At 31.4% G+C, this 26146-nt stretch overlaps 1 protein-coding gene across 1 annotated transcript in view; it reads right to left on the bottom strand.

The window, feature by feature from the left end:
- The window catches only part of LOC127720375 (protein dispatched homolog 3-like), a 41254-nt gene extending 15108 nt beyond the window's left edge, over positions 1–26146 (bottom strand). The window contains exons 1-14 of the mRNA XM_052226952.1: positions 25851–26146; positions 17300–18249; positions 16512–16608; positions 14796–15067; positions 13064–13224; positions 12461–12600; positions 10474–10652; positions 9661–9843; positions 8800–8975; positions 7081–7228; positions 6023–6304; positions 4826–5055; positions 3457–3616; positions 1182–1321 (exon numbers count right to left, since the gene is read on the bottom strand). Coding sequence (XP_052082912.1) covers positions 1182–1321; positions 3457–3616; positions 4826–5055; positions 6023–6304; positions 7081–7228; positions 8800–8975; positions 9661–9843; positions 10474–10652; positions 12461–12600; positions 13064–13224; positions 14796–15067; positions 16512–16608; positions 17300–18233 — 3102 coding nt within the window. The 5' untranslated portion in view covers positions 18234–18249; positions 25851–26146. The remainder of the gene's footprint in view (positions 1–1181; positions 1322–3456; positions 3617–4825; positions 5056–6022; positions 6305–7080; positions 7229–8799; positions 8976–9660; positions 9844–10473; positions 10653–12460; positions 12601–13063; positions 13225–14795; positions 15068–16511; positions 16609–17299; positions 18250–25850) is intronic.

Consider the following 26146-nt stretch of genomic DNA (forward strand, 5'->3'; position numbering starts at 1 on the left):
ATTTTGTGTTATATCTCGTTTCACTATTTTTAATATCTACCACCTTTGATAAGTATTTAGTATGACGATAAATTTTCACTTCTGTACTCTTACTGTGAACAACAAATTTATTAATTTTGTAAAAAATATTTGCTTCCGTTCTCCTAACAACAAAATTATTATATTTAAATTTACCTGTGTACGTTGTTTTATTTAACGCCGTTTTGTCCCAGGTTAGAGTTGTCTTTTTGACACTGTTCCTACATCTTTTTTATTAATATTGTATTTATAATAACAATAGATGTGTCATAGATCAAACTTATTTGTTCAGTGTATGTTTACTTGTTTTTGATTAAATGTTGATCGAGTTATAAAGCCATTTCAATTGATATTTTATAGTGTGTCTTTTTATGTTGTAATGTTACACTACTGTCTCAGGTTAGGGTGAAGATTGGCGCCTGTTAAAACGTTTAAACCTGCTGCATTTTTATGCACCTGTCCTAAGTCAGGAGCCTGTTGTTCAGTGGTTGTCGTTTGTTGGTGTTGCTCATAAGTGTTTCTCGTTTCTCATTTTTTATATAGATTAGACCGTTGGTTTCCTGTTTGAATTGTTTTACACTAGTCATTTTGGGGCCCTTTATAGCTTGCTGTTCGGTGTGAGCCAAGGCTCCGTGTTGAAGGCCGTACTTTGACCTATAATTGTTAACTTTTTATACATCTTCTTTAATATTTATAAGAAAGTTACTTTCTTTTTACATATTTGTAGTACTTTATGTGCCTGTCCCAAGCCATGAGCATTTAATCAGAGGGTTGTTATTGCTTATCTGCTGTTTTTGCATACATTTTTGAATAAATCAGGCCATTGGTTTTCTCTTTTGAATTGTTTCATATTTTGTCAACCCATGGCCTTTATAGCTTACTATAAAGTAGGGCTTTTGCTAATTGCTTAATTAAGGTCATACAGAGACCTATAGTGTGTTTTCAACAGAATCAAGGTTTGAAGTAATGTCTCCATATTGTTTTTCTCTTTTGCCATTGAAAATTATTTTCATTACTGATCATACTCTTCTTCTTCCAAGAACAGGATTCTAATTTGAATGTACTTGTTTCAATGCAAACATTTTGTGCAGTGCCAAGCAACACAGAAAGATCTCTCTTGGCTATTATTTACATTTCAAACATTAGTAATAATATTTACTTACAGATTCAAAAGCAAATGCCCACCACAGTAAGGAATTGTTCTGAAATCCTCCCACAACATGTGCTTGTGCTTGTCTACCATAAACTGTAACAGGCTTGGGTAAATCATGGCATGCTGGGATACGATTAAGCACATATTGCACTGAAAAAAAATCTTTTTTTTTTAGGTTTTTCTATCTTTTAAGTTTGTGAAATAAACAAAATCTGAATAGTTAATATATAAAATTTGTCTGTATTTTAATTCCAACAATAACAAACAGACGTTGCGCACGATGTTGGTACCAATTCCATTTTGCTATAGATTAGCATGAAAATAAATATGTAGACTGGTTAGTTCGATAAAAATATAGTGATTTCTGGTTGAATTTATTACATTAGACTTGAAAATATAGAAAAAAAAGGAACCGAAATTTAAAATATCAAGAATTATAACACTTAATTATCCCATTTTTACCCCAAAACGTAATGTCCAACGTTACATTTTGTGTGCAAAAGATCGGAGTTCCGTTTCTTTCCTACGGTATTTTTTTCTGATAATCGTAAAACTTCACAAGAGTATTGCTATTGTTATTGTTATTCACTTGTTAAAGCAAAATCAATATCACTGAGAGCGTAAACCGGAAAATGTTATTTTTGAAACTGGTCTGAAAAATGTTCAAGCATATGCAAGGTAAGCATATATCGGGTTTGCGCATTTATACCGTGAAATTGGAAAAGCTGAGAGGGAAAATATTTATGATATTTTGAAAGTTTTTTACTTTTCTCCTGGTTCATGATATTTTTTTGCCGGAAACCATGCGTATAGTTTCTATTGCAATGACTTCAAAAAGTATAGCCATCTTGTCCCAACAAAAAAATCGATGTATTTTCTTTACAATTGAGGTTTTAACCGGCTGTATATTAAATAAGTATAGTTGGATCATAGAAAATAAAACTAGGCGGTAAAAGTTTTTTTCTTTTTCTTTTTAAACAATATAGTGTCTAACATTTTTTCGATTGGCAACAAGATTTTTAGATCGTTTCAAAAAGTATAGCCGTTTTGTCCCAACGTTCGCTAAAAGTAATTGATGTCATGTTCTGGTTTTTAATTTTATATCATAATTATTTGTTTCCAGTTTAATTCGAATGAAAATAAAAATATAAGTTATAATAAAACCAATGTATGAAAAAGGAAAAGTTTAAGTTTTACATCAAATGTTGACCAAATGAGATTGATATAAAAAATATCGGGATCTTAGTTTTTTTTCAGCACATTCATGACATTTGTTTTATTTAAGGAACGTTGTCTATCTGCAAGTTTTAAATCATCAAAAGCAACATGCATATTTTTTTTGTTAATAAAATAAAATAGAGAAAAACTATTGCTGGCAATTATAACAAAATAAAGGATATGCATATGCCACAAAAATACGGAAATGAGAAAAACATGAATCTAAAATGTTTCACTACCTAGAAATTTTGCGACAAAGAAAGCATCGGGAAATGATAAAATATAGAAAGGAAACAGAAACGGAAAGAAATGCAACAAAAGGAGTATGTATAAACATGCAATAAAAAGGGAAAATAGATGCAAAATCTAATTTATATTAAAAACAAATCTGTATAAATTTGGAAATTAATGTATGATTCATTAATGCGAACTGCTGCCAAAACTAAAATTATCAATTATGGCCTGGAAAGACTGACAACTATAAATGAATATTCATTAACAAAAATATGTGTACGACCACTTTGAGTTTTATTTGTTAAACTATGCATTTTCAGAAATCGGTTACCAAATTCACAACAGTAAATTGACCTCATCAATTATAAGCTTAAACGCTTGAAACGTTCTTTGAAATCGTCGAAATCGCTTCATTATGAGGAACGTCGTGTAACGCTAAGTAGTACCAACATCGTGCGTAACGTCACAAGAAGTCTTTTTATTATTATTTTAAAAATGTTATTTTTGCACAGAATGCTTTTCCTATACGATTTATGACAACAGATTTTATAGTATGTTTATATATTGTGCTCTTACACAACTGTGATTAGTGGAGGGTAAAAGTGACGCCACCCAAATTCGAACTTGATCTGTGTTTTGTGGTAATAAGCATTGGGTATAAGTTCATGATTTGGTTGAGGCAAACTAAAAGAAAACGGAAACTAATTTAGGAACATACTTACATATGGAGGTATGTACGTATGTATAGACGGACAAGGCGAACACTTTATGTCCCCTCCGCCAGGGTGGGGCATAAAAATTGTAGTAAAATAGTTATTTAGACAAATACTAACTTGCCATATAATCTGGGAAGCACTGAGCACTACCATTTCTTACTAGATCTGGCCTAGATGACACTTGTTTACAAATTTTACAAAGCGTTGAGATCCCCTTCTGGTAACTACTTGAAAAGTTGAAATTCTTCTTAAAATTCGGATCAAATATAACCTTTCCCTGAAAATAAAAACAACATACATTTTTGTTACCATATATTAAATCTAAGATATCAAATACCAAGAAGTTAGAAAAATATCCTCAATATTCATATCTTTAATGCCTAATTATTCAATTACCCGTAAAGTAAAGAAGATACATTTTTTCAATTTCTGCATCAATATCATCAACATGAGATTACTGTAAAACAATTATCAACAGAATATAAGAATGTGTCCATAGTACACTGATGCCCCACTCGCACTATCATTTTCTATGTTCAGTGGACCGTGAAATTGGGGTCAAAACTCTAATTTGGCATTGAAATTAGAAAGATCATATCATAGGGAGCATGTGTACTAAGTTTCAAGTTGATTGGACTTCAACTTATTCAAAAACTACCTTGACTAAAAACTTAAGCCTGAAGCAGGACAGATGGACAGACGGACAGACAGACGGACGAACAGACCTAAAAACATAATGCCCCTAGGTGGGGCATAAAAATGTGTAACTTAGTGGTTGCCGTTTGTTGCTGTATATCATATTTGTTTTTTTGGTAATGGTTTTGTACATAAATCAGGCCATTAGTTTGCTTGTTTGAATTATGTTACATTTTTCATTTCGTGGCCTATTATAGCTTGGTATTGGGTATAGGTTTTGCTCATTGTTAAAAGCCGTACAGTGACCTATAGTTGCTAACCTTCTACTTTATTAAGTCTCTGGTGGATGGTTGTCTCATTGGCATTCATACCACATGTTCTTATTTTTATATCAAATTTCTGCAACTTTTTAGTGTAGAACAATAACGCAAATATACGTGTAAACATCATGAATAAGTAAAACAAGGATATTATCTCATATTGAATATATTGAAAACATAAACAAAGTCAGAAATCACAAAAATAAATCATGACTAAGTCTGCTAGACCAGACTAAGTGTGAAAAAAAGTATCATCTAAAATAATCTACGGCTCTTTTCACAAAAAATCTTAAGAGTTAAAATACTCGAAAGTCATACACATTTCAGTATAACTTATGATCAATTTTAATCGTAAGATTTGTGAAAAGATTTACTGGTCTACAGTATTTTTTTTTGAAAAGTACACAAAACTCGGAATGCAACATATGTATTTTCTATCTCTTAGAACAAATCAACATGATGAAAAATTACCTCACATGATAAATCTTCTTAGTGATTGACCACTGAAAAGAAAATTAACAGAAGGATACCTTATCTTTCTGCATGACATGACCAGGTTCTATACCACTTTGGTCCAAGCCAGATATACCAAACACTACATAAACTGTGGCTCCAGTCTCTAACATGGGTCGGTCTTTTGTCTTGGTACAATCAGCTTTCTTACACATGTCAAAATTCTCTGGTACTGACTTAGGTGTAGCAACTGAAGTTTTAGGTGTAGGATGTTTTGTTGCTGGAAATATCAGTGGTGTAGATGAACCTGAAAATACAAAAATACAGTGTAACTTTTAGTTATGGTGATATTGGTGTTGGATATATTATTGTGAATCAGGAGCAATTGAGAAATGGTGTTGCATTATGGGAATGACACTGTTTTGACATTCTGATTGGTCCTAATGTCATTTTCGAGGACGCTAAGACTGGTCTTCTATATATGTTGATCTTAGATGGATTAAGCTAATTTTTTATGTCCTTTTAGTCATATTGCTCTTGGACTGTTTTGGTTCTTATACATCCTGTGCTTTCAAATATTCTGCTTTGAGTGTTCCTGATGAAGGTAAATCCAGAAAAGCGCATCGGATGCCTGAAATTTATAAAGTGTTGTTTTCGTTTTTTATATAATAATTTGTTGTCAGATTGTTTGTAACTTGTAGTAGTCATGCATATATTATTTTGTTTTGATTTGTTTAAATGGTGTTTATAATAAACTCACACTTTGTTCTAAAAGATAAGTTTACAATAACAATAGTTGTTTAATTAATTAGTGTCTCTTTTTAGTTATTGGTTATGTCCTATTTATTTGTAAAGTAAGAATAGTAACTAAGAAACAAATAAAATTTCACGTTTAAAAACATGTTTTTTTTTTCAAATTAGCAAAGTTTCATACTTTTATGAGGGTTTGGATGGGTTTTCAGAATAGAGAATAATGGGCAAAAAAAATAAAGAATAGAGAAAAAATAGGACAAAAAAATAAAGAATAGAGATTAATGAACAAAAATTATAAGGAATAAAGAAAATGGCTTAAAAAATGAAAGAATACAGAATTGAGGGACCCCATCCAGACCCTCTTTTATGATACATGTGATAGGCCTTTTTGGAATTCCCTGTTTTTTCTCTTTTGCTTTTGCTTTTTCTTTATATTGTTATTTTCAATAACATTCTAATATGGATGGTTTTGTTAACTCCTTATTGTTTTATCCCTGTGAATAATTTAAATCTAACTATACCATTAACAGTTAAACTAGCTGATGCCCTTATTACTCCTCTCTCATTAGATGCCATGCATGTGTACATCCCTTGGTCTGTCTTTTGTACACCATCCAACTTTAATATTCCTTCCTCGTATAATAATCGGTGCCTTTGTTTCACTTCTCCCCTCATTACGCTATGACCATCTTTTTGCCAGCTCAGAAAAGGGGCTGGATACCCTTTTACAGAACAATAAAAGTACATATTTCGACCAGCTAAGACTGTCTGATTGCTTGGTCTCATGTCAAATTCTGGAGGTTCTGAAATAAAAAACCATAAAAAATTTGCCTTCAGAAAGATTATGGGATAACAGTATTTGAACAATTAAAACTTGTTATTAGGGTATTTCATGTCTACCCCATCTATACAATTTGACAAACTGTTAAGAAGGATACATAAAAGTTTTTTTCTGTACAATCTAATATCAATTGTTTTGTTTCTTTTGCATCATTGGCTTTCAAATATTAGGCTTTTAGCATTCCTGATGAAGGAAATCCAGAAAAGCACTTGGGATGCATGAAATTTATAAAGCGTTTTAAATTTTTTTAAGAATCATATATTTATTTTTTTTGTGTAAAATAGCTTGCAGGTCTGTGAAGTGCACCATATCCCATAAATCATATAAGTCTAAATTAAATATTTGTGGCCCACGCACTGTACCATATCCCATAAAAAATAAGTCTTTTCTAAATAAAATATTTGTGACCCTAGTATTGTTCTATATTTCATAAATTAAGCCTATGCTAAACAAAATATTTGTGACCCTGATATTGTGCTATATTCCATAAATTAAGCCTATGCTAAACTTAATATTTGTGACCCTGATAGTGCTATATCTCATAAATTAAGCTTATACTAAACTAAATATTTGAGGCCCTGAAACTGTACTATATGATATCCCATAAATTAAGTCTGCTAAGCTTAATATTTGTGGCCCTGATACTGCGCTATCTCCCATAAATTCAGCCTATGCTAAACAAAATATTTGTGGCCCTGATACTGTACCATATCCCATATCTTATAAGACAAGACTTACTATTAGACATTGGTCTGGGTGTTGTAGTCATAGGAACTAGATGCTGTGGTCTGGGTGTAGTCATAGGAAGCACATGCTGATGATCATTTTTTGAATTAGGTAATTGTCCATTGTTGGTGGTTGGCTGGTATTTATTGTGCTTGTGAACCTGCAATAAAATATATGTTCTCGAAATATACAAACATATATTTTTTAAAAAGCAACAATTTTATGTTAATATGTAGGAAATGGAAAGAATCTGATTTATTATAAATAAAAACAAAAAAATGTATAGGAAAATATTTTCTCTTTTTTTTTTTTTTCCATTAAAGATACAAAATCATTTAATTAATGTTTCCTAATTGGTCTTTGTAATAGAAAAGTTCTGTAGAAACTAAGGGAGATAATTGAATAATTTACTATAAAATATACAGTACTATATTATCCATGTCTAAGAACCAGGAAAAACTTGGTGGAATATTTATCAGTTTCATGATAAACACCAATTAGTACAATTTATCAATAGTAAAATAAAAAAGAATATACAATAAAAAAAATACAATTAATCTAAAATTAACAAGAATGTGTCCATAGTACACGGATGCCCCACTCGCACTATCATTTTCTATATTCAGTGGACCGTGAAATTGGGGTCAAAACTCTAATTTGACATTAAAATTAGAAAGATCATATCATATGGAACATGTGTACTAAGTTTCAAGTTGATTGGACTTCAACTTCATAAAAAAACTACCTTGACCAAAAGCTTTAACCTGAAGCGGGACAGATGGATGGACACACGTAGGTGGGGAATAAAAAAAATACATATACATATACAGTGAGTGGATTCATTTATTTTCGTAGGTACCAATTTTTGTTAAGGAAAAATTGTATTTTCGTGGATATTTGTTATAGTGGTTTTACAATAGTCTGCATACAAGCGTATAAAAATTTGTACTTTGTTGAAAATTTGCATTCTTGGTTCACCTGTACCCACAAAATCCACAAAAATTGATATCCCACGAGTAATTATGAATCCACAGTAGTGCAATTTAATACTTAAATATTGATTCTACTGTCACAAATTGAGTTTTAAATCAACATGTTTGTGGAACTAGGAAAACAATTGTCATTCAAGCAAGTACATTATTGAATTTACTCCCTCAAATAGATTGAAAATATACAATCAAAATCTTAAGATTCAAGCATGAAAAATCAAATTCATGAATATTTTTTATTTTTTTATTTATAGACATAAGCATGTGTTTCCAAAATGCTTAATTGTAATATGTACTTTATACAAATATGTTGTAATGCTAGGCATACCACTACTAATAATTCAAACTACAGAAGAAAGGAAGAATGTGTTTGAAAGAACAAAAAAGCACTCAAAGGTTACAACTCATCACTGCTAAGCTACTGACCAAAAATATAGTTATTCTATTCAGAAGCACCTGAGAAAAGGTGTGACGGAAATATTTGTTGGTAGACAGACAGATTATTAGGGCTATTCCATTAAAATGTATGTGGGAGGGTAGGAAGGGACTTTCAAAATATCCCTACAACCAAGAACCATTTTTTAGATAATTTTGCATAATGGTAATAGACACATACTGAAAAAAGACCCATGACCCACATTCAATAATCAAACTTCCCTTCCTATCCTCCCACATACATTTTAATGGAATAGCCCTTAGCATGGGATATAATAATGTCATGAAATCTTGTAATAAAACTTACATCATTGATAGCAGAGCACTGAGAACAAGATATCTCGTCTATAACACCCATACTGGATTTCAGATCCAATAACATTTGAAGGTTCGTATCTTCACGGAATATCTGTGGTGGTTTAGTTGATGGATGGAGACGAGTGATTAAAACTATGGATGCTATCATGATTAGTACAGAGAATCCTGCAAAAGTTATAAACGAAAAACTCTGTTTATTTATTGCAAATACTTGATGTAGATAATACAATGGGGTTACTTAAAGAAAAGTGTATAATGTAAACCAATTTCTTTTCAGGAATACTAAACTTCACGTTTAGCCCCTTCTAGCCGACTTTGCAGCAATTTATTTCTGTGATATTAAGAAAATATCAAAGATATACATAATCACAACGATTTACATTCACATTATTTTTCTCTTTGTGAAAATGAATTGCTAGTGAAAATTAGTTTACAGTATGGCTTCATTGTACCATCTGTTTGAAAACTATAAATCTTCAAAAATTATAACATGGTGCAGCTGATTTTATATTCCATTTTTTTCGTATAGTTATATGAACTCTGTAAGGAAATTAAATATGTATATCAATAGCCATAGTAAAAAGTTATTAAAGATACTAGACTTATGATTTTAATCCGTTTTAGTCACATCAGCCTACACATACATGCCCATTTCCTGTATTGTGGTTTGCTTTTCGCAGATGTGTAATTTCACAATTTTAAAGTCCAAACATACTAACAAGGTTTTATATTCTCTTTTCTTATTCCTTACTCTTATCTTACATAAAGTTAAAATTTACACCATCTAATATTTTCTAATCTTATTTATTCACCAAATTAGCGAAATATTTTTTGGCTTTACGTTACTTACCTATGAAAACTCTTCTGAACCTAATCACAGGCAGTGCCACATATTGATACAGAGCTATCTGTAGTAACTGTATTAATGAAGATTCTTTAACCTGGTTTGCACTGTTTGGTGGTGCCCCCTGGTGATGAGGAGTATTGTCCGGTATCAAAAGGACCTCATCATCTTCATCAGCTCCATAGCGTTCTGGAAATACAAAGTGATCTTATTTTTATATATGATCAATTTTCAAAAAAATATAAGCTTTAAAACAATTTGAATTTATAAGGGTCTGGATGGGGTTTACAGAATAGAGAATAATTAACCAAAAATACAGTAAAATGAGGGGCGTAAAGGGGGGGGTATCTGCATGGAAGAACGCGAAATAAAATTGCCATTTCAAGATGAACGAACATTTAAAAATTTCTTGCACATTGATCTTTTTACCGATTTCACGAAACACAGTGAATAACGAACCTTTTTCACGGCTGCACGTGAAATAAAAATGGCAAAACATGTTGCACGAAAATAACCCTTTATTTAATTACCACCCTCTAAAATGGAACCCAAAAAATAAAGAATTGAGAATAATGATGTTAAAATATAAAGAATAGAGAATAATGGGCAAAAAATAATAAAAAAATAGAGAAAAATTACTTAAAAAAATTAGTAATACCCAATTAAAGGACCCCCCCCCCCCCCCCCATCCAGACCCTTTTTTATTCTATCTCATCATCTACTGTTATAATAAAAAAAATCTTCAGATCGTCCTTTTTTGATTGTTTAATAGCTTTAAAATATTGTATTTGAAGAAAACAGTTAACTAAGATGCATTACCAATATAATATTCCATCGGATCATCTAATGTAAGTAGCTGTACATCATCGTCTTCATCATCTTCTGCTGTTGGGAGGTTTCGTCCTACTTGTAATTCCCCTCCAGATGTTTTACCACCAACGAAGTCCACAATGTCATTTGGCAAGTTTCTAACTTTGAACTTACATTTTGTACAAATTCTAAAAAGTAAAATATTCATACTTTAAATATATAACATATTATATGTTAACTTTAAGTAGAATCCTTCTTATGATTTCAACAGTATCTAGTTTTCTAAATAGCCTCATTTATTACAATCCTGATATTATACACTGTGGATTCTTTTTTTACTTTGTGGGATACAAATTTTCGTGGATTTCATTGGTATATGGTCCGAGTACACAGTTATCGTCCTTTGATTTTCGTTGTCCACGATTAAAGTCCCTAGTGTGGACAGTGTGTTGCTTGCCAATTTTTTTAGTACCCCTTCCAAATGTATTCCTTCATGTTTTATGCCTCAAATAGCAAGTAGGGGGATGAAATTACACTGTAAAAAAATTTGGGTCATGAATTGTAAAGTAAAGTAGTGATTTGGTCCAGCTGAAAAAGGTTAAAAATTAGCACTTCGGAAGCTGTCAAAAGATTTCAAGACCCCCTTAACATAGAATTGTCCATATTTTGAGTTAGAGCCGATGAAGTTTTCTATAATTTTGATATAATTTCTCCCAAAAGTAGTACAACACACTGTAAAAATATTATTGAGAAAGCGCAGGTGGGATTTTTTTTATTTTCATTTATTGTCTAAAAGAAATGCACTACGAAATAACTGTGTACTCGGACCATATGTAAACCGCAAATTTAAATATTTAATGAAGTACAAATTTTCTATAAGCTTATATGCAGACAACAAAAATCCATGAGATTAAATATCCAAAATTATTTCTCAATCCATGAGATTAAATATCCACAATTATTTCTCAATCCATGAGATTAAATATCCACAATTATTTCTCAATCCATGAGAATAAATATCCACAATCATTTCTCAATCCATGAGATTATATATCCACAATTATTTTTCAATCCATGAGATTAAATATCCACAATTATTTCTCAATCAATGAAAATAAATGAAATCACAGTATAATATGTCATTGCAAGAAAATATGAACCAAAATCTGTATGGATTTGTGTTTTAATCAAAATATCAAATGTCAAGAAACAAAAAATAAATTTACTTTCAATAGATATAAGATGTGGTATGAGTGCCAATGAGACAACTCTCCATCCAAGTCACAATTTATACAAATAAACCATTATAGGTCACAGTACGGTCTTCAACACGGAGCCTTGGCTCACACCGAACAGCAAGCTATAAAGAGCCCCAAAAGTTACTAGTGTAAAACCATTCAAACGGGAAAACCAACGGTCTAATCTATATAAAAAACGAGAAACGAGAAACACTTATGAACCACATCAACAAACGACAACTACTGAACATCAGATTTGCTTAGCTGGCATGTCAAAGGGTATGATCATATTGCTATTACATATATGATTGATTCATTCTTAGTGCTTAACGCCAATTTCAGCACTTTTGGCTATATTGTGGTGGTCTGTTTTAATTGGAGGAAGAAGCCAGAGTGACCAGAGAAAGCCAGACATTCAGCAGGAAAAGGGAAAACTGACAATCCTAGCCAATTATGATTTGAATTGAACACACCTCAGCGATTTCAAACTAGTGATACAGTAGATGAACTACTTAGACCACTTAGCTACCAAGGCACTTCTATTACAGATAAGTTGAAAACCTAAATTATATGAGTGTAAACCTGTTATCTTGCAAGTAGTCAATTCTATTTAATTTTTTATGAATTTATTTAAAACAATCCAAAATATCAAAATCAAATGAGAAAAAACTCTAAGGTAATAAGTTCTAAGTTTTGGATAAATATGAAAATATTTCGCCATAAACATGATAAACAAACCACTAAAAGATAATACATACTTAGAAAGAATGTGTTCTTCCCATCTTTGTATTCCAACACCCCAAATATATAATGCTGGAGGCATAACTACCAGAACTGTTACCCAGCAACAGGAAACAATTAGGGACATGAACAATCCAAACTGGTGCACTGCTGGAATCTGAAAAATATGATGTTAACAAACTATCATGAAATGTGTTAGATTCAACATGTTCAATGCATCTCAAACTTGTTGCCTGCTGGCTCCTTAAAAAAAACAGAAGTCTGAGAAAATCATTTTCTTTGATTAATACATATTTCTAAAACTACAAATTCAGCTTAGACTAGCAACATGTTTTCATGGTCTTAGATCCTTAGATGCCAGTATAGTCGTCTGATTTGTAATTTTACCGATTTCAACATTTTGACTAACAGCGAATTCACATGACGGGTGATACATGCATAGCACAAGACCCTTACCCTGTTGACACACCAAATCTCCCTCCTTATGGAGTTCATAATATTCTCTCAGTTTTTGTTTGTTACTTTAATTTGTCTCTTCCTAATTGATTTACAAGATTTGAACATCAAAAACTACTGCTGCTTTTATCTAGGCAAGTTTAACCGTAATATCAAAAACTTACAGAAGATGCAGTGTTTGCAGCAAAAGCCGCAGCTGTTGTAAATGACGTGAAGAAGGTAGCTTTCCCTGCTGTTACTAGTGTATGTTTTATCCTGGCTTCTGGTGTCTTCATGTTTGTAGCCTGACGATATATGTTGATAAATACAAACACATCATCCACACCTAGAAAGGAAAGTTTAATTATCAAATAGATTCTACTAAACCATGAGAAATCCCATAACGTTTTAAAACCACAAAAATTAGACACTAAATACATGCATATAAAAAATAAAATTAAAATTCTCGAAACAAGACAAAATTATACTTGAGGTAATACTGTGGATTCAAATATTTTTGTCAATACCAATTTTTCGGGGATTCAGGAGAAGTTGTTTTTTTCATGGATATTTAAATTTGTGGTTTTGCCAAAGTCTGAATACAAGCCAATAGAAAATTTCTACTTTATTAATCATATAATTTGTGATCTACCTATATCCACGAAACCCACAATAATTGAATCCACAGTAGTTGGCTATTCTGCATATTTATTCTATTAGACCTTGTCAGTTAAGATTGGAGTCAAATACTCCTCGCCAAAAGGAAGGAAAAAAATCATAACCTCCGATTTGACAGGCTAGTAACCACTGTGTAATAAACTATTTAGACCACCTCATGGTCCCCAGATGCCCCTCAACAGTTAAAGTATCTTATAAAAGTTGGATATATAATTTGCACCTTGTCAAGGACTTTAATACAGAGAAATTGATACACATAATTGAAAACAAATAACTCCTTTTTATATATTTTGCCTACCATAAAACATTATAGATATATATTTGTCATTTTCATGTTCAAGGAAAATACTATAACATTAACGGTACAAATGTTACGCACCAGATGCTCGAGGCTAAAAAATTCGAAAATCTAAAACTTATAAAAAAAAATGGAGAGCTTATAAACTATAAAGGACAACAATTAATGTATAACCAAAAGCTTGGCAAGGAATCAGAGCTATGTATGAGGGAGATATATTCCTTATCTTAAAATAATAATATAAATAATTAAACATTTAGAATGGCAATTGAAATGTATGTACCTGGTAGTCTAATTTTTCAGTTTTGTAACACATTTTAAAATCATCTGATCAATTTCATATAGAAACAACTGAACTTTTCCAGAAGGATTATAAAATTAAAATCAAACATTTCATAAAGCCAAAACCAGTCCCCTAAGTTAGTGGTAAAAAAACTTTTTAATTGAAAATATGGATTTTTCTCTCACTAACATACAATATATACAACTTTTTTTTATAGGGAAATTAATACAAATCAGACAATCTTAATTTGACATTTCAACCAATGTTACATTGACATACTTTTGCAGCATACAGAAATGTAAATTGACACACTTTTGCTGCATATAGAAAAGTAAATTGACACCCTTTTGCAGCATACAGAAAAGTAAATTGACACACCTTTGCAGCATACAGAAAAGTAAACTGACACACTTTTGCAGAATAGTACATTGTGTTCATTTATTATTGCGATTTTTGAAGAATGAACAAAAATGCGAGATTTCTTATTGCGATTTCAGGAAAATCTGCATACAGATGAATGTATCATATATCAGAATGCGAGTTCTTATTATTGCCATAATCACTCAGTAGCATTATTCGCAATAATAAAAACATCGCAATAATTTCTGCATTTACAGTATCATAATATAGAAAGGACATTTATCACCATCAATCTTACCGATGCCAATAATCACAAAAGCAGCCACTCCATTCAGTATCCCAAAGGCAGCTACATTAAACACTGTGTGGTAGAAAAACACGGCTAACGGGAAGCAGAGGAGAATACTGGCTAATCCAAAGAACGTCAACCATAGGGAAAATGAGGTCAGGATCAGCATGAAGATAAAAATGGCTGCCAAGCTGAAGGATGCAAGCTTGACATCATTCCAAAATACACTGTTAACTTCATAGTCAAATATCTCATTTCCGCCATATAAAATCGTCACTTTTCTGAAAATAATCCAGAAGATACATTTTTATAATCAGTAATGGTATGAATTCATTTTGCATTTGAAAACAATCATAGTATTAAAAATTCAACAACAGAGCACATATAATTTGGATTAAGGATGTTTGCTCCTCTTGTTTTTGAAGTTTTGCCAGATTATCGGAATCCTCTGGTTTTATCCATGTATTGCCATTAAAAAATTTAGCCCACTAACCCCTACTTTTCTTTTCATAATTTTATTACATATAGTTTAAAAAGCCATATTTGAAAATCTTATGAAATCCTTGTTACTTTTTCACAATTTTTAAAACAAAAAAGCGACCAATGTTAAAAGTATGAAAAATCTATAGAGAATAATTTCCCGCTAAATTTTCAATGGCTTATATCTCGAAAACAAGCACACGGACCCATAATTGTTTTCTGCTTTTTTAGTTCCTTTATTTATATACTACTATTTTAGAACAGTCTTTTAAAAAGCTTGTTATTTTGAAACAGAGTAGCGAACATCCTTAAAGATCTTTTGACTGTTAGAAAACAAGAGGCTTGGAACAGTAACTATTGTAATTAAATTCTAGAACTTATGCAAAAGAAATGGCAATTAAAAATATACTTTTGGATACCGTTTTAATGGTCACAGGTCCTTTTAAATGAGACTTCAAGGTCACAAGGTCACCTGTGGAACCCCAAAGGTCACAGGTTTGATTTGACCAATTTGGAGCCACTTATTATCAATTGCATTATTTTTCTCCAATATCATGGTTATATAAAACTATTTTGTGTTCCATGATATAACTGCATATTGTGAGGTGTGTTTTATTAAGAAAGCAAAAAAGGGACATAACTCTTAAAATCACATGCACATTATTTCACATCACATGAATGCTTTAAAAGCAATGAAAATGACTATCTTAAACAAGCACGGTAATGATTAAAAGAGATACGCCCCTTAACCAAGTCTGCCTCCTCAAAATTTCCTTGAAGTTGAAAACTTTTCAGAGACAGTTAAGATTAGCACCCAAATTACATATGTTCAACAGCTGTATCTTTGTTGCTTGTATATTTACACTGGATCTTGTCATGTTTGTCAGCCATACTTAATTTACCATAAATCATGTTTTGTTTTGAGTGTATGTGCGTTTAATTTTCTTGTGATGTTTGCATCAGCTAAATAATGTGAAAATTAAACACCGCATAAATTTCCTTGCATGTTCTAATGTAATATACTACATTGATTTTTTTCACATATATTTTACCAAACAGCGAAAATTTAACTTGCCCATTTTTTGTCCTCAAATCCTGTAAAAAGGAGACACAAAAAAGCTGATATATGGTACTTTTTCATGTATATTAAGATTGTTGTCTCATGTACCTTAAATCATTTGTTATCTAATGTAAATAATATTTACCACTTTCGTATAAAAACCACTTATACAAGGTTCTACTTACTCATTAGAAGCCTTAGACAACATCTCCACATATGACAAAACAAAATCTTTGAACTTGTCCGATTGTTCATTCTTCCTTTCATACGGTGAGTTGTATCCTAAATGATTAAAGATTTTTGTTAAATTGTCTAACATTGCTTAATGGTATATACATTCAACCACAGTTTATTTTTATCTACAGCCAAAATTTTTTAATATTTTATAATTCTGATTATTCTGCATTATACATGTTATATGTACTTTTTATACAATGTGAAAGATGATGATGGATGTCTGTTTAACGTCCAGTGGCAATTTATATGCATAATCAGGACGAGAACATGTAAATTTAATATGAAAATTAACCCTGCTACTGTACTAGACCAACAGGCTGAGCTGGATGTTTAACATGCTACATGTAGTTCACATGGTATCACTCCTCAGGAAGGTCACCCTACACTGACAGATTATTTTGACTCCCAAAACAACCAATCTTTTGTCTTTAATGCTGCATATTTAGCAGAGAAGCAGCAAATACCAAATTTGAAGTCTTTGGTTTGACCTGGACAGGGTTTAAACCCATGACCTCATGCACTTGAGGTAAACACGCTTCTGCAAGACCACAGAGGCTGTAAAATTAAGAGGATGTTTTTATTTATTATGAATTCAGTTGAAAAATAGGGCACAAAAAGAATCCAGAATCTGAGATCATGCCACTTGCTCCTTCTTTTAATATCAAACAGATGCTTCCTCCAAATTTACAAACTATTTGTACAAAATACTGAATTCAATATATAAAATTTCACAAACCTTTTATAGGAGATCCGAATAAAACTTCAGTTCTCAACAGCCTACTCTTACGATGTGTTTTGTTGATATTTTGGTCGACAAAATAATAGAAATGATCTGATGTGGACATGGCAAATTTGATTGTACTTTCTATATCTGCTAACTCTGATCCTAGACCATCAAAATGTGTGTTGTTACTACCATCAATAGTTGGATAAAAATACTGCATTAGAGAATTCAGGGGCGCACAGTCATGTATTCCTTTGATTGCAGGGTCAGTGATTCGGTAGTTTTTAAAACAAAACTCTTTAAATTTTGTATGATTCATAATTCTTTGTTCTATTCCATGAATAAATTCCAATCGTTCCTTTGTAAATATATTTTTCTCATCATCTCCTTCTGCTAAGAAAACAACCTGCATTTTCCACTGTATTTTCCATTGCAGGTTATCGTAAATATCACGTTTTGTTCGTCTCAAGTTTAAAATAGCGTCACGTTTTGGTCGTTTCAAGTTTAAAATAGCACGTTCCATAGCACTATAGGAACTGGTACCCATCACATTGTTTTTGGCAGCCAGTTTAAAAGCATCATAATTAATTGAAGCTTCATGATTTGGAATTGAAAATGCATGGTAAGATTTATCTAAAACTGGACCCGGTTTTAATACAAAGACACTTAGACAGCCAAGACCTATACAGAATCCATTAAATACAACCAGTATCACAATGGCAATAACTATTTTTGAGGTTTTGGAACATTTAGAGCAGTAGTCACAGCGACATGTTTTTAAATTTGGTATTTTACAACAATTTTGTACTGTACTATCACATTCATTTTGGATTTCATGATCTTCTTGTTCGTCATTCTGTTGGAGTTGTCTCTCTTGATCAATAAATTCCTCATCAAACTGGTCGTCTAACGGCACACTGGAGTATGTTCTGTGGTTTGATGGCATTGTGTTAGTTCATAATCTGAAAAATATATTTATACATGTTAAACATACTTAATGTCTCAGGTGCTCACCCCTGTCGAAAACTCCTACAAGTGAAATAATAAACAAACAGTAAGTATGCGATACACCTATGAGGGTGTTAGACAAATTGGGTGTATCTAATTAAAGGGGCATTAGCCTGATTTAGACAAAAAAAAAATTAAAATCAGATTTTTTTGGTTTCAAACATTTATAAAAGTGGAATATTAAAATGATATTTCACTATTAGCAGTCAGTTGGTTCAATTGGTCAAGATAAGCTCAAAAACACAGCTGAAGTATTCTTGGCTTTCAAGTCAATAATTCAATCTAATCTTGAGTCCATATTCATGCTACCTTTTCTTCAACCTTAGCTGGAAATAAACTGTGTAAAATTTTGAAGGCCAGCATGCGTTTCGTCTACAAAAGACTCATTAATGATGCTCGAATCAAAAAAGTTAAAAAGGCAAAATAAAGTATGAAGTTGAAGAGCCCTGAGGACTAAAAATTTGGAAGGAAATGAGTAACCTATGTGCTAAGCATGTTCAGTTATTAAATAGAAAAGTGAAACAAGGAAGCAAACAGGAAAAATTGATTCGTTGACTGATTCAGCCCACAAAAAAAAAAATTATTCTTTTACAGATTAAGGTGGTACATAACACTACAGGGAGATAACTCTTTAAAAATCAGCTGAACGTTTTAATCACGTTCTATTGTTAAGGAAATATTAAGCTTCTCAATGATCAAAATTAGTGTTTGTCAAACTGCTTTATATCCAATGATTTTTTTTTCCGATAAAGTGTTTGGTTCAAGTTTTTGGAAATTTTTATATTTTTGTCAATGGGTCAAATTAAATATTTTGTCAAAATTTTATGAAAATTAAACAAGCCAAATTAATTTTAGTCAAGGTGTTTTGCACCACCTTAAAAGATTATGAACATGTTTTTAAATCTATATGACTTGTAATTAAACCTAGAAAAATCTTCATTATACAATTGCATGTGGTAGTTTGTCTATTTATATATATGTTTTTATCTGTGACTATCAGCAGTCTTAGGAGGTCTTCTTGGTGTGTATAGTCTAAAATACACACGAAATGGACTTTTTGTAAATTTGATATAATTTTTAGTATGGTATAATCAAATTGAGTCTAATCGGTGAACATGAACAAATTGCCCTTTAACACCAAGATATTATGGTAAATGCCAAATGATAGATTTAAATCTATTAGGAAGACTTAGTTAAAAATTTTACCTTATTTCATGGAAAATCATGATAAATGCAGGATATCAAATTACATTTAATGATATTGTGGTGTGAATAAGCATGTTTACCTGGTATCTAGTTTTTATTCATGTATTCTTTTAGATTTTAGAAAAAAATGAGCAAACAGGTGATAAATGAAATGTTTGACACCTGGTCTTACATTTAATAAAAGTTTAAGTTTTCTTTTTATAAAAGTGAGCTGGAGCAGTAAAATAAACAATAAAATCCTTCATGAAATATTTTTTGAAATCATTAGTCTACCATTACGTAATTTTGCAATATTTTGGATTTTAGATGAAATTTTGTATATGTAGCACTCATTAAACTGCATCTGAATATCAAAAAGATATCACGTGGGATTGATACTTTTAGGGATTCACATATACTTTGCCATTAATGGAAAAATATTATCTATTTAATTTCTACCTTTAAAGCTGTTTTGTAGACTAATCTGTAAAGTATCCCACGTTAACAATTTAATACTGTAAATTCAGAAATTATTGCATACATTTATTATTGCGATTTTGTTATTTTAGACTAAAATGCGATTTTAATTTTTGCGATATTGAGAAAAATCCTGTTTAATTCATATAAAAAATTTCGAAATGTGAGTTTAAATTATCGCAATTATAACCCTGTCCCATTTTTCCCAATAATAAAAACGTCGCAATAATTTCTGAATTATCAGTAGCTAAAATTACATGTACATAGTAGGTACACATGCACTTAAAATCTTTGTAAGTACAAAAATGATAATGTATTGTATTTATTAGAGCATAACAACTGATAGGAAACAGTAGAATTTTAATTTGACTAGTAATTAAATTACAACTTGTCATTATAACACCTGTAAAATGTACATCATTAATTGACAAGACAATCACATGTTTGACCATGTTAATCATTATTCAAAACATGAATTAACAAATGTACTAAACTTTCAAGTTTATTCTAAAAATCTCAATGTCAAATTATATACTGGATTGTTTTGAGAAGAATCACCTCTAATCTTCAAAATGAATTTATATGGTAAAAAAAGGAGTGACTTTAAAAATATTATAAATATGATAAAAATAAAATGCTCCGCTGGGGTGCAGCTTGATACAACCGCAGAGGTCGAACCCTGAACAGTTGGGGCAAGTATGGACACAACATTCAAGCTTGATACAGCACTGAATTTGGATTGTAATTAAATATTTGACACAGCATAGGTTTCTCACACAGAATGAAAGTGGTCTAAGAACTTAAAAATTTTTAATTTACCTATTCAAACCATATCATTATTATTTGCTTTTATATATAAATCAGAAATAACCAATTTAAAATGGAAAATTTTAAAGAAAAAAAAAGGAAAAAAAAATCCCCCCCAATTTTTTGAACCCCCTTATGATTCATCACCCCCAAACTCAATCCCAGCTTTCCCTTTGTGGTATGGTACCTTGCAGTACAATTTCAGAGAGATCCATACACTTGAACACAAGTTATTGTCTGGAAACTAGAAAAATGCTTGTTTTTATGCCCCTTTTTGGCCCCAAATTCCTAAACGTTTAGGGCAATTACCCCCAAACTCAAACCCAGCTTTCCCTTTGTGATATGGAACCTTGCAGTACAATTTCATAAAGATCCATACACTTACACACAAGTTATTGTCCTGAAACTAGAAAAATGCTTGTTTTTTTGCCCTTTTATGGCCCCTAATTACTAAAATTTTGAGGGAATTACCCCCAAAATCAATCCCAGCCTTCCCTTTGTGGTATGGTACCTTGCAGTACAATTTCAGAGAGATCCATACATTTGAACACATGTTATTGTCTGGAAACTAGAAAAATGCTTATTTTTGGCCCCTTTTTGGCCCCTTATTCCTAAACTTTTTGGGCAATTACCCCCAAACTCAATTCCAGCTTTCCCTTTGTGATATGGAACCTTGTGATACAATGTCAGAGAGATCCATACACTTACACACAAGTTATTGTCATGAAACTAGAAAAATGCTTGTTTCTTGCCCCTTTTTGGCCCCTAATTCCTAAAATTTGGAGGCAATTACCCCCAAAATCAATCCCAGCATTCCCTTTGTGATATGGAACCTTGTGGTACAATGTCAGAGAGATCCATACACTTACACACAAGTAATGTCTGGAAGTTACAAAAATGCTTATTTTTTGCCCCCAATTCCTTAACTGTGGGTACCATAACCCCCAAAATCAATCCCCACCTTCCTTTTGTGGTATTGAACCTTATGGTAAAATTTCATTGAGATCCATTCACTAAAACTAAAGTTAGAGTGCGAAAACTAATGTGTCTTCGGACGACGACGACGCCAAGGTCATACCAATATACGACCACAAAATTTTTTTTGCGGTCGTATAAAAATAAAATACCGAGTAGTATATACTTATTTACTGGCTATGAGGACAACAGAAAGTTTATTGTCCGCTAAGCCAGTAAATAAAGTGTTTTATTATACAGAAAGTAAGGGAAAATATTTGCTTCCAGTAAATAGTTTTTTAAACTATCAAGTTGAACTTTTCATTTTCACTTTTTAAATTTTTTCATCAAATCATATTTGTAAACGTATTTCTGATAATTTAAATCTTTTTGACTAAATTAATTAGATGCAAACCGCTGAAATGTAAGAAAATAACTTTGAATAGACCGATCAATGTCCGGTTCAAAATAGTTTACCTGTCACCTGAACAGGTAAATTTCAGCTGTTTGACAACTAATTAGCCTTGATTAAAATGAGAAGGTATTAAAGTAGGGGTTGTTTTGATAGTCCTTAATGATCATGTCACTTTTATGACCGGAAATGTGTGGCTGTTAAAGGCAAAACGTTGGGTCAAAAAGATAGCGAATTATGTTAAAATGACCGTTGATTAAAGCCTTGAAAACTAAAAAGTAGATGACCGTTTCATGCTTTGCCCAGCCGGGCTTTTACAGGACATTATACAAATGTCCGGCATATATGACCGTTTTGGAAGCCTTGCTATCAACCGTTTAATAGTCTTTTTAAGGGGAAAAGTTTGCTTTCAGTAAATTTTTCATAACAAGTAAATAGGTTTTGAAACTTTTAACCGATATTTTTGTAAAAATAGTAAATTTTTAGTCTAAAATTTTATAAATAAAATACATACTTAGGTATAATAATGATCTAACATCGCTTACATCCACATCATTTAGTCTCTGGTGAATACATTTAGTTGTCTCATGGCAATTGGCAATCATACGCCTTTATTTTCATATTATAACCTTTAAGAAAGTGGGTACCTTCCATCAAAACCCCCCAAAAAGACAATGATTTACAATATTTATGCCCTAAGCAGCCTTCAATTCATGTCAATTGTATCATGAAGGACTGTAATTATGTATTGTGTTATCTATATGACAACTCCCATGTTAAGTATTATGTTGCTAACAAATTTAATCCAGGTTGTTAGATCCTCTTCTCTCGACTTGTAGTATATACAATGTATGTATTTACAAATTGAAATTGTAGCATTTAGACCACCAAACAGCTTTCATTTGGTTGTAGTATTAGCGGACGATTATTGGTATACTATAATATGCCTTGTCTTCGATGAGCATATATTAAATAAAAATGTAGTGTAACAAATTTGACATTTATAAAATATCTTTTTATAAATTTTTTTTCTGAAGATATCTCCTCCCAACTTTCTCACTTTTTCATTGTTTTTTGGCTTTGTTTTCAAGTCCCCTTCTTTTGCTACAAAAATATTAATACCCTCTGACCTTGATCTCTCTACATTCTGTTAATGTCAAGAATTATGACACTCTTTATTTACTTTGTTTAGAGAACTGATTCGACTCTCATAATTGGTAATTAATGCTATTACAATAAACACATGACAGGTGCGCTGGACTCCAATCTTGATGGACTAGGATTGTCAGTTTCCCTACCAAAGGTCGGTGGTTCTCGCCAGGCACTCCAGCTTCCTCCACTAATAAAAACTGACCGCCAGGAAATAGAACAATAGTGTTAAAAATGGCATTAAACACCAATCAATCAATCAATATTAAACAAAGACATTTTTACAGTAATTAGATTGTTCATGAATATATTTTTCCATTGAAATACAGGTAAACTGCACTTGAATACATAAAAGTAGGGGCGGATCCAGGATTTTAGGTTAAGGGGGGGGGGGGGGGGGGGGGGGTGGGGGGCGGAAACTGAAATGTTGGCCAAGCTGAGCGAGGCGAAAAAAAATTTGAGGTAAAATTATCGAAATATTCTTAATGCTGAGGACAACCCATGCTATGCAAATTTTAGGAGGGCGCACACCCGTCACACCCCCGCCTGAATCCGCATCTGAAAAGGTATCAACCTTTAGCATGTTTTTAATAGGTAAACAACTTTTCTGGACGACAAATATTTCTTATTGGGTCAATAACTCTGTAAGAAAATGCTGATATTGATCAATTTTCAAGATGTTAGTATACAGTAGGACTTACGATAATGTTTCTGAATAAGTTGTTTCCGCAAAAAAATTTGTCAAATGCATACTACTTAAAACACTTAAACTTAAACCAAAAACACTCTTCAATGTGAATTTATATTTCATACATGTTATTATATTTTTAGCAGCTTATTATCATGATTATCCTTATCCTATTCATTGACAAATGTTTTCTCTTTTTTAATTACCAAGATAAGTTTTTTAGCCACGTAACTTTTAAATTGATCTTCATTACTGTGGGTTTATCTTTTTTTGTAGCTACCAATTTTCGTAGTTTGAGGAAAAATTGTATTTTCGAGGATATTTGATTTTATGGTTTTAAAAAAGTTTGCATTAAGTTCTATATAAAAATTTGAACTTCGTTGAACATTTTAATTTGTGGCTCACCTGTACCCAGGAAATCCACAAAAACTGTTATCCCAAGAATAATAATGAATAATAATCCAAAGCATTAACATTTTTCTGCAGATCTTTCCAGTCAAACTCATATTAACAAGCAAAGTTTGATTGTCGCGTAAAATATTAATTTCTAGCCCTTATCAATCTTACCTGAACTCTATTTTTTTTAACAGTCATACAATACACTCGAGATAAGAATGCTTTTGACCCACAAGGAAGAAATTTTATACAATTTAGATAAAAAATTTAAACTGCAATTTGATGAGAAAAAAATAAACGAAAAGAAAAGAAATAACTAATTATACCTGATATACATGATATACAAATAGAAATATTTTCTGAACAACAACAGAAATTTAAGAAACAAGGAAGAAATCTGACACAACTTTCATGTGCAAATCAGTCATTGAAATTAGAAACCTGCCCGATGGTTTTCCCATTTTACCTTACTAAAATATTTATAATTTAAGTTTAAATAGGGTACTTGTACTAAAATTTACCTCATCACGCCATTAAATGTACAGTAATTGGATATTCTGCATTTAGCATGTTTAACAATGAAACAAGGTTTAATTGTTGAAGTACTAAAATATATCAATAGGTAAATGGTTAAATAATTCTATAAGAAGGTCTTGAAAAAAATATTATTGGATAAAGAACTTAAAGAGACAATTGGACTGCACTCTTTAACCTTTGATCCTTTTTTTTTTTACAAATGTAGATCTTGTATAACTAGAACTCATAAGTTTTTTTTCAAGGTAAAAGACAAAAATGTTCATTTTCAACATAACAACATGCTTTTTTTTTTAAATATTTAGTTAGATTTGGAATTTCTTGAGAAAAAAAATGTTTCAGAAGGCAAGTGAAAAAAATAGTTTGTTTTCATTGAAAAATTTCTTGTTCCTGTTTTTATTGAAAAAATAGTTTGTTTTTAAAATTTGAAAGAAAATGTTTTTCCCTAGATAAAAACCTCCCCCCCCCCCCCCCCAAAAAAAAAAAAAGAAAAAAAGATGAATGGCCTGTGCCTTATATTACTGTTGAATCCTCCAAGCTTTTTAAATATCATGTTGATTTCTTATAACAATTTACAAATTTCAATTTCTCTAACAAGTATATTTCTATTTCATGTATTTTGAAACTCACTGTTTTGCACCGAAGGAACATAAGATCTGATCATCTGATAATATGCAAAGTCATGTCCATTCAAAACTTTTCTAGAAAGACAATTCAGTTGTCATTTTCTCAGAAAAAAAAGAACATAAACGATTTGTTTTTAACACCATACCATTATGGAAGGGTTAAGATATGACAACATAAAACAGACTACCACATTATAAAAGTGGCATGCTTTGAATCAAGGATGTATATTATGTCTTTTTGACCTTATTTGAGCATGTTGGTTTTTTTTCAGTTTCTATTACTCACCATACAATTATATCATTATTATACAAAAGCTTTAATCTTACCATTTTCCTAGTCACACTTCTTTTATAATAGCCTTCTATCTACACATGATACACATCACAACACATGATCCATATTTTGACTGTCTAGTAAACAAAACATTTAAAATGTCAACATCCTGTTCATCATGAATTAAAATTAAAAATAGATTATTGATAAAAATGAATCACCAACATGTATTCTTATTCCTAAAATATATAAAAACCATTCTGATTTACAATCACTAGGTTATTATCACAATCATTTCACATATCAGCTGATAAAATTGTTCTTTGTTTGTCTGTCACCAATCATGCAA

Source organism: Mytilus californianus, unplaced genomic scaffold, assembly GCF_021869535.1.
Source record: "Mytilus californianus isolate M0D057914Y unplaced genomic scaffold, xbMytCali1.0.p SCAF_11, whole genome shotgun sequence".
NCBI lineage: Eukaryota > Metazoa > Mollusca > Bivalvia > Mytilida > Mytilidae > Mytilus > Mytilus californianus.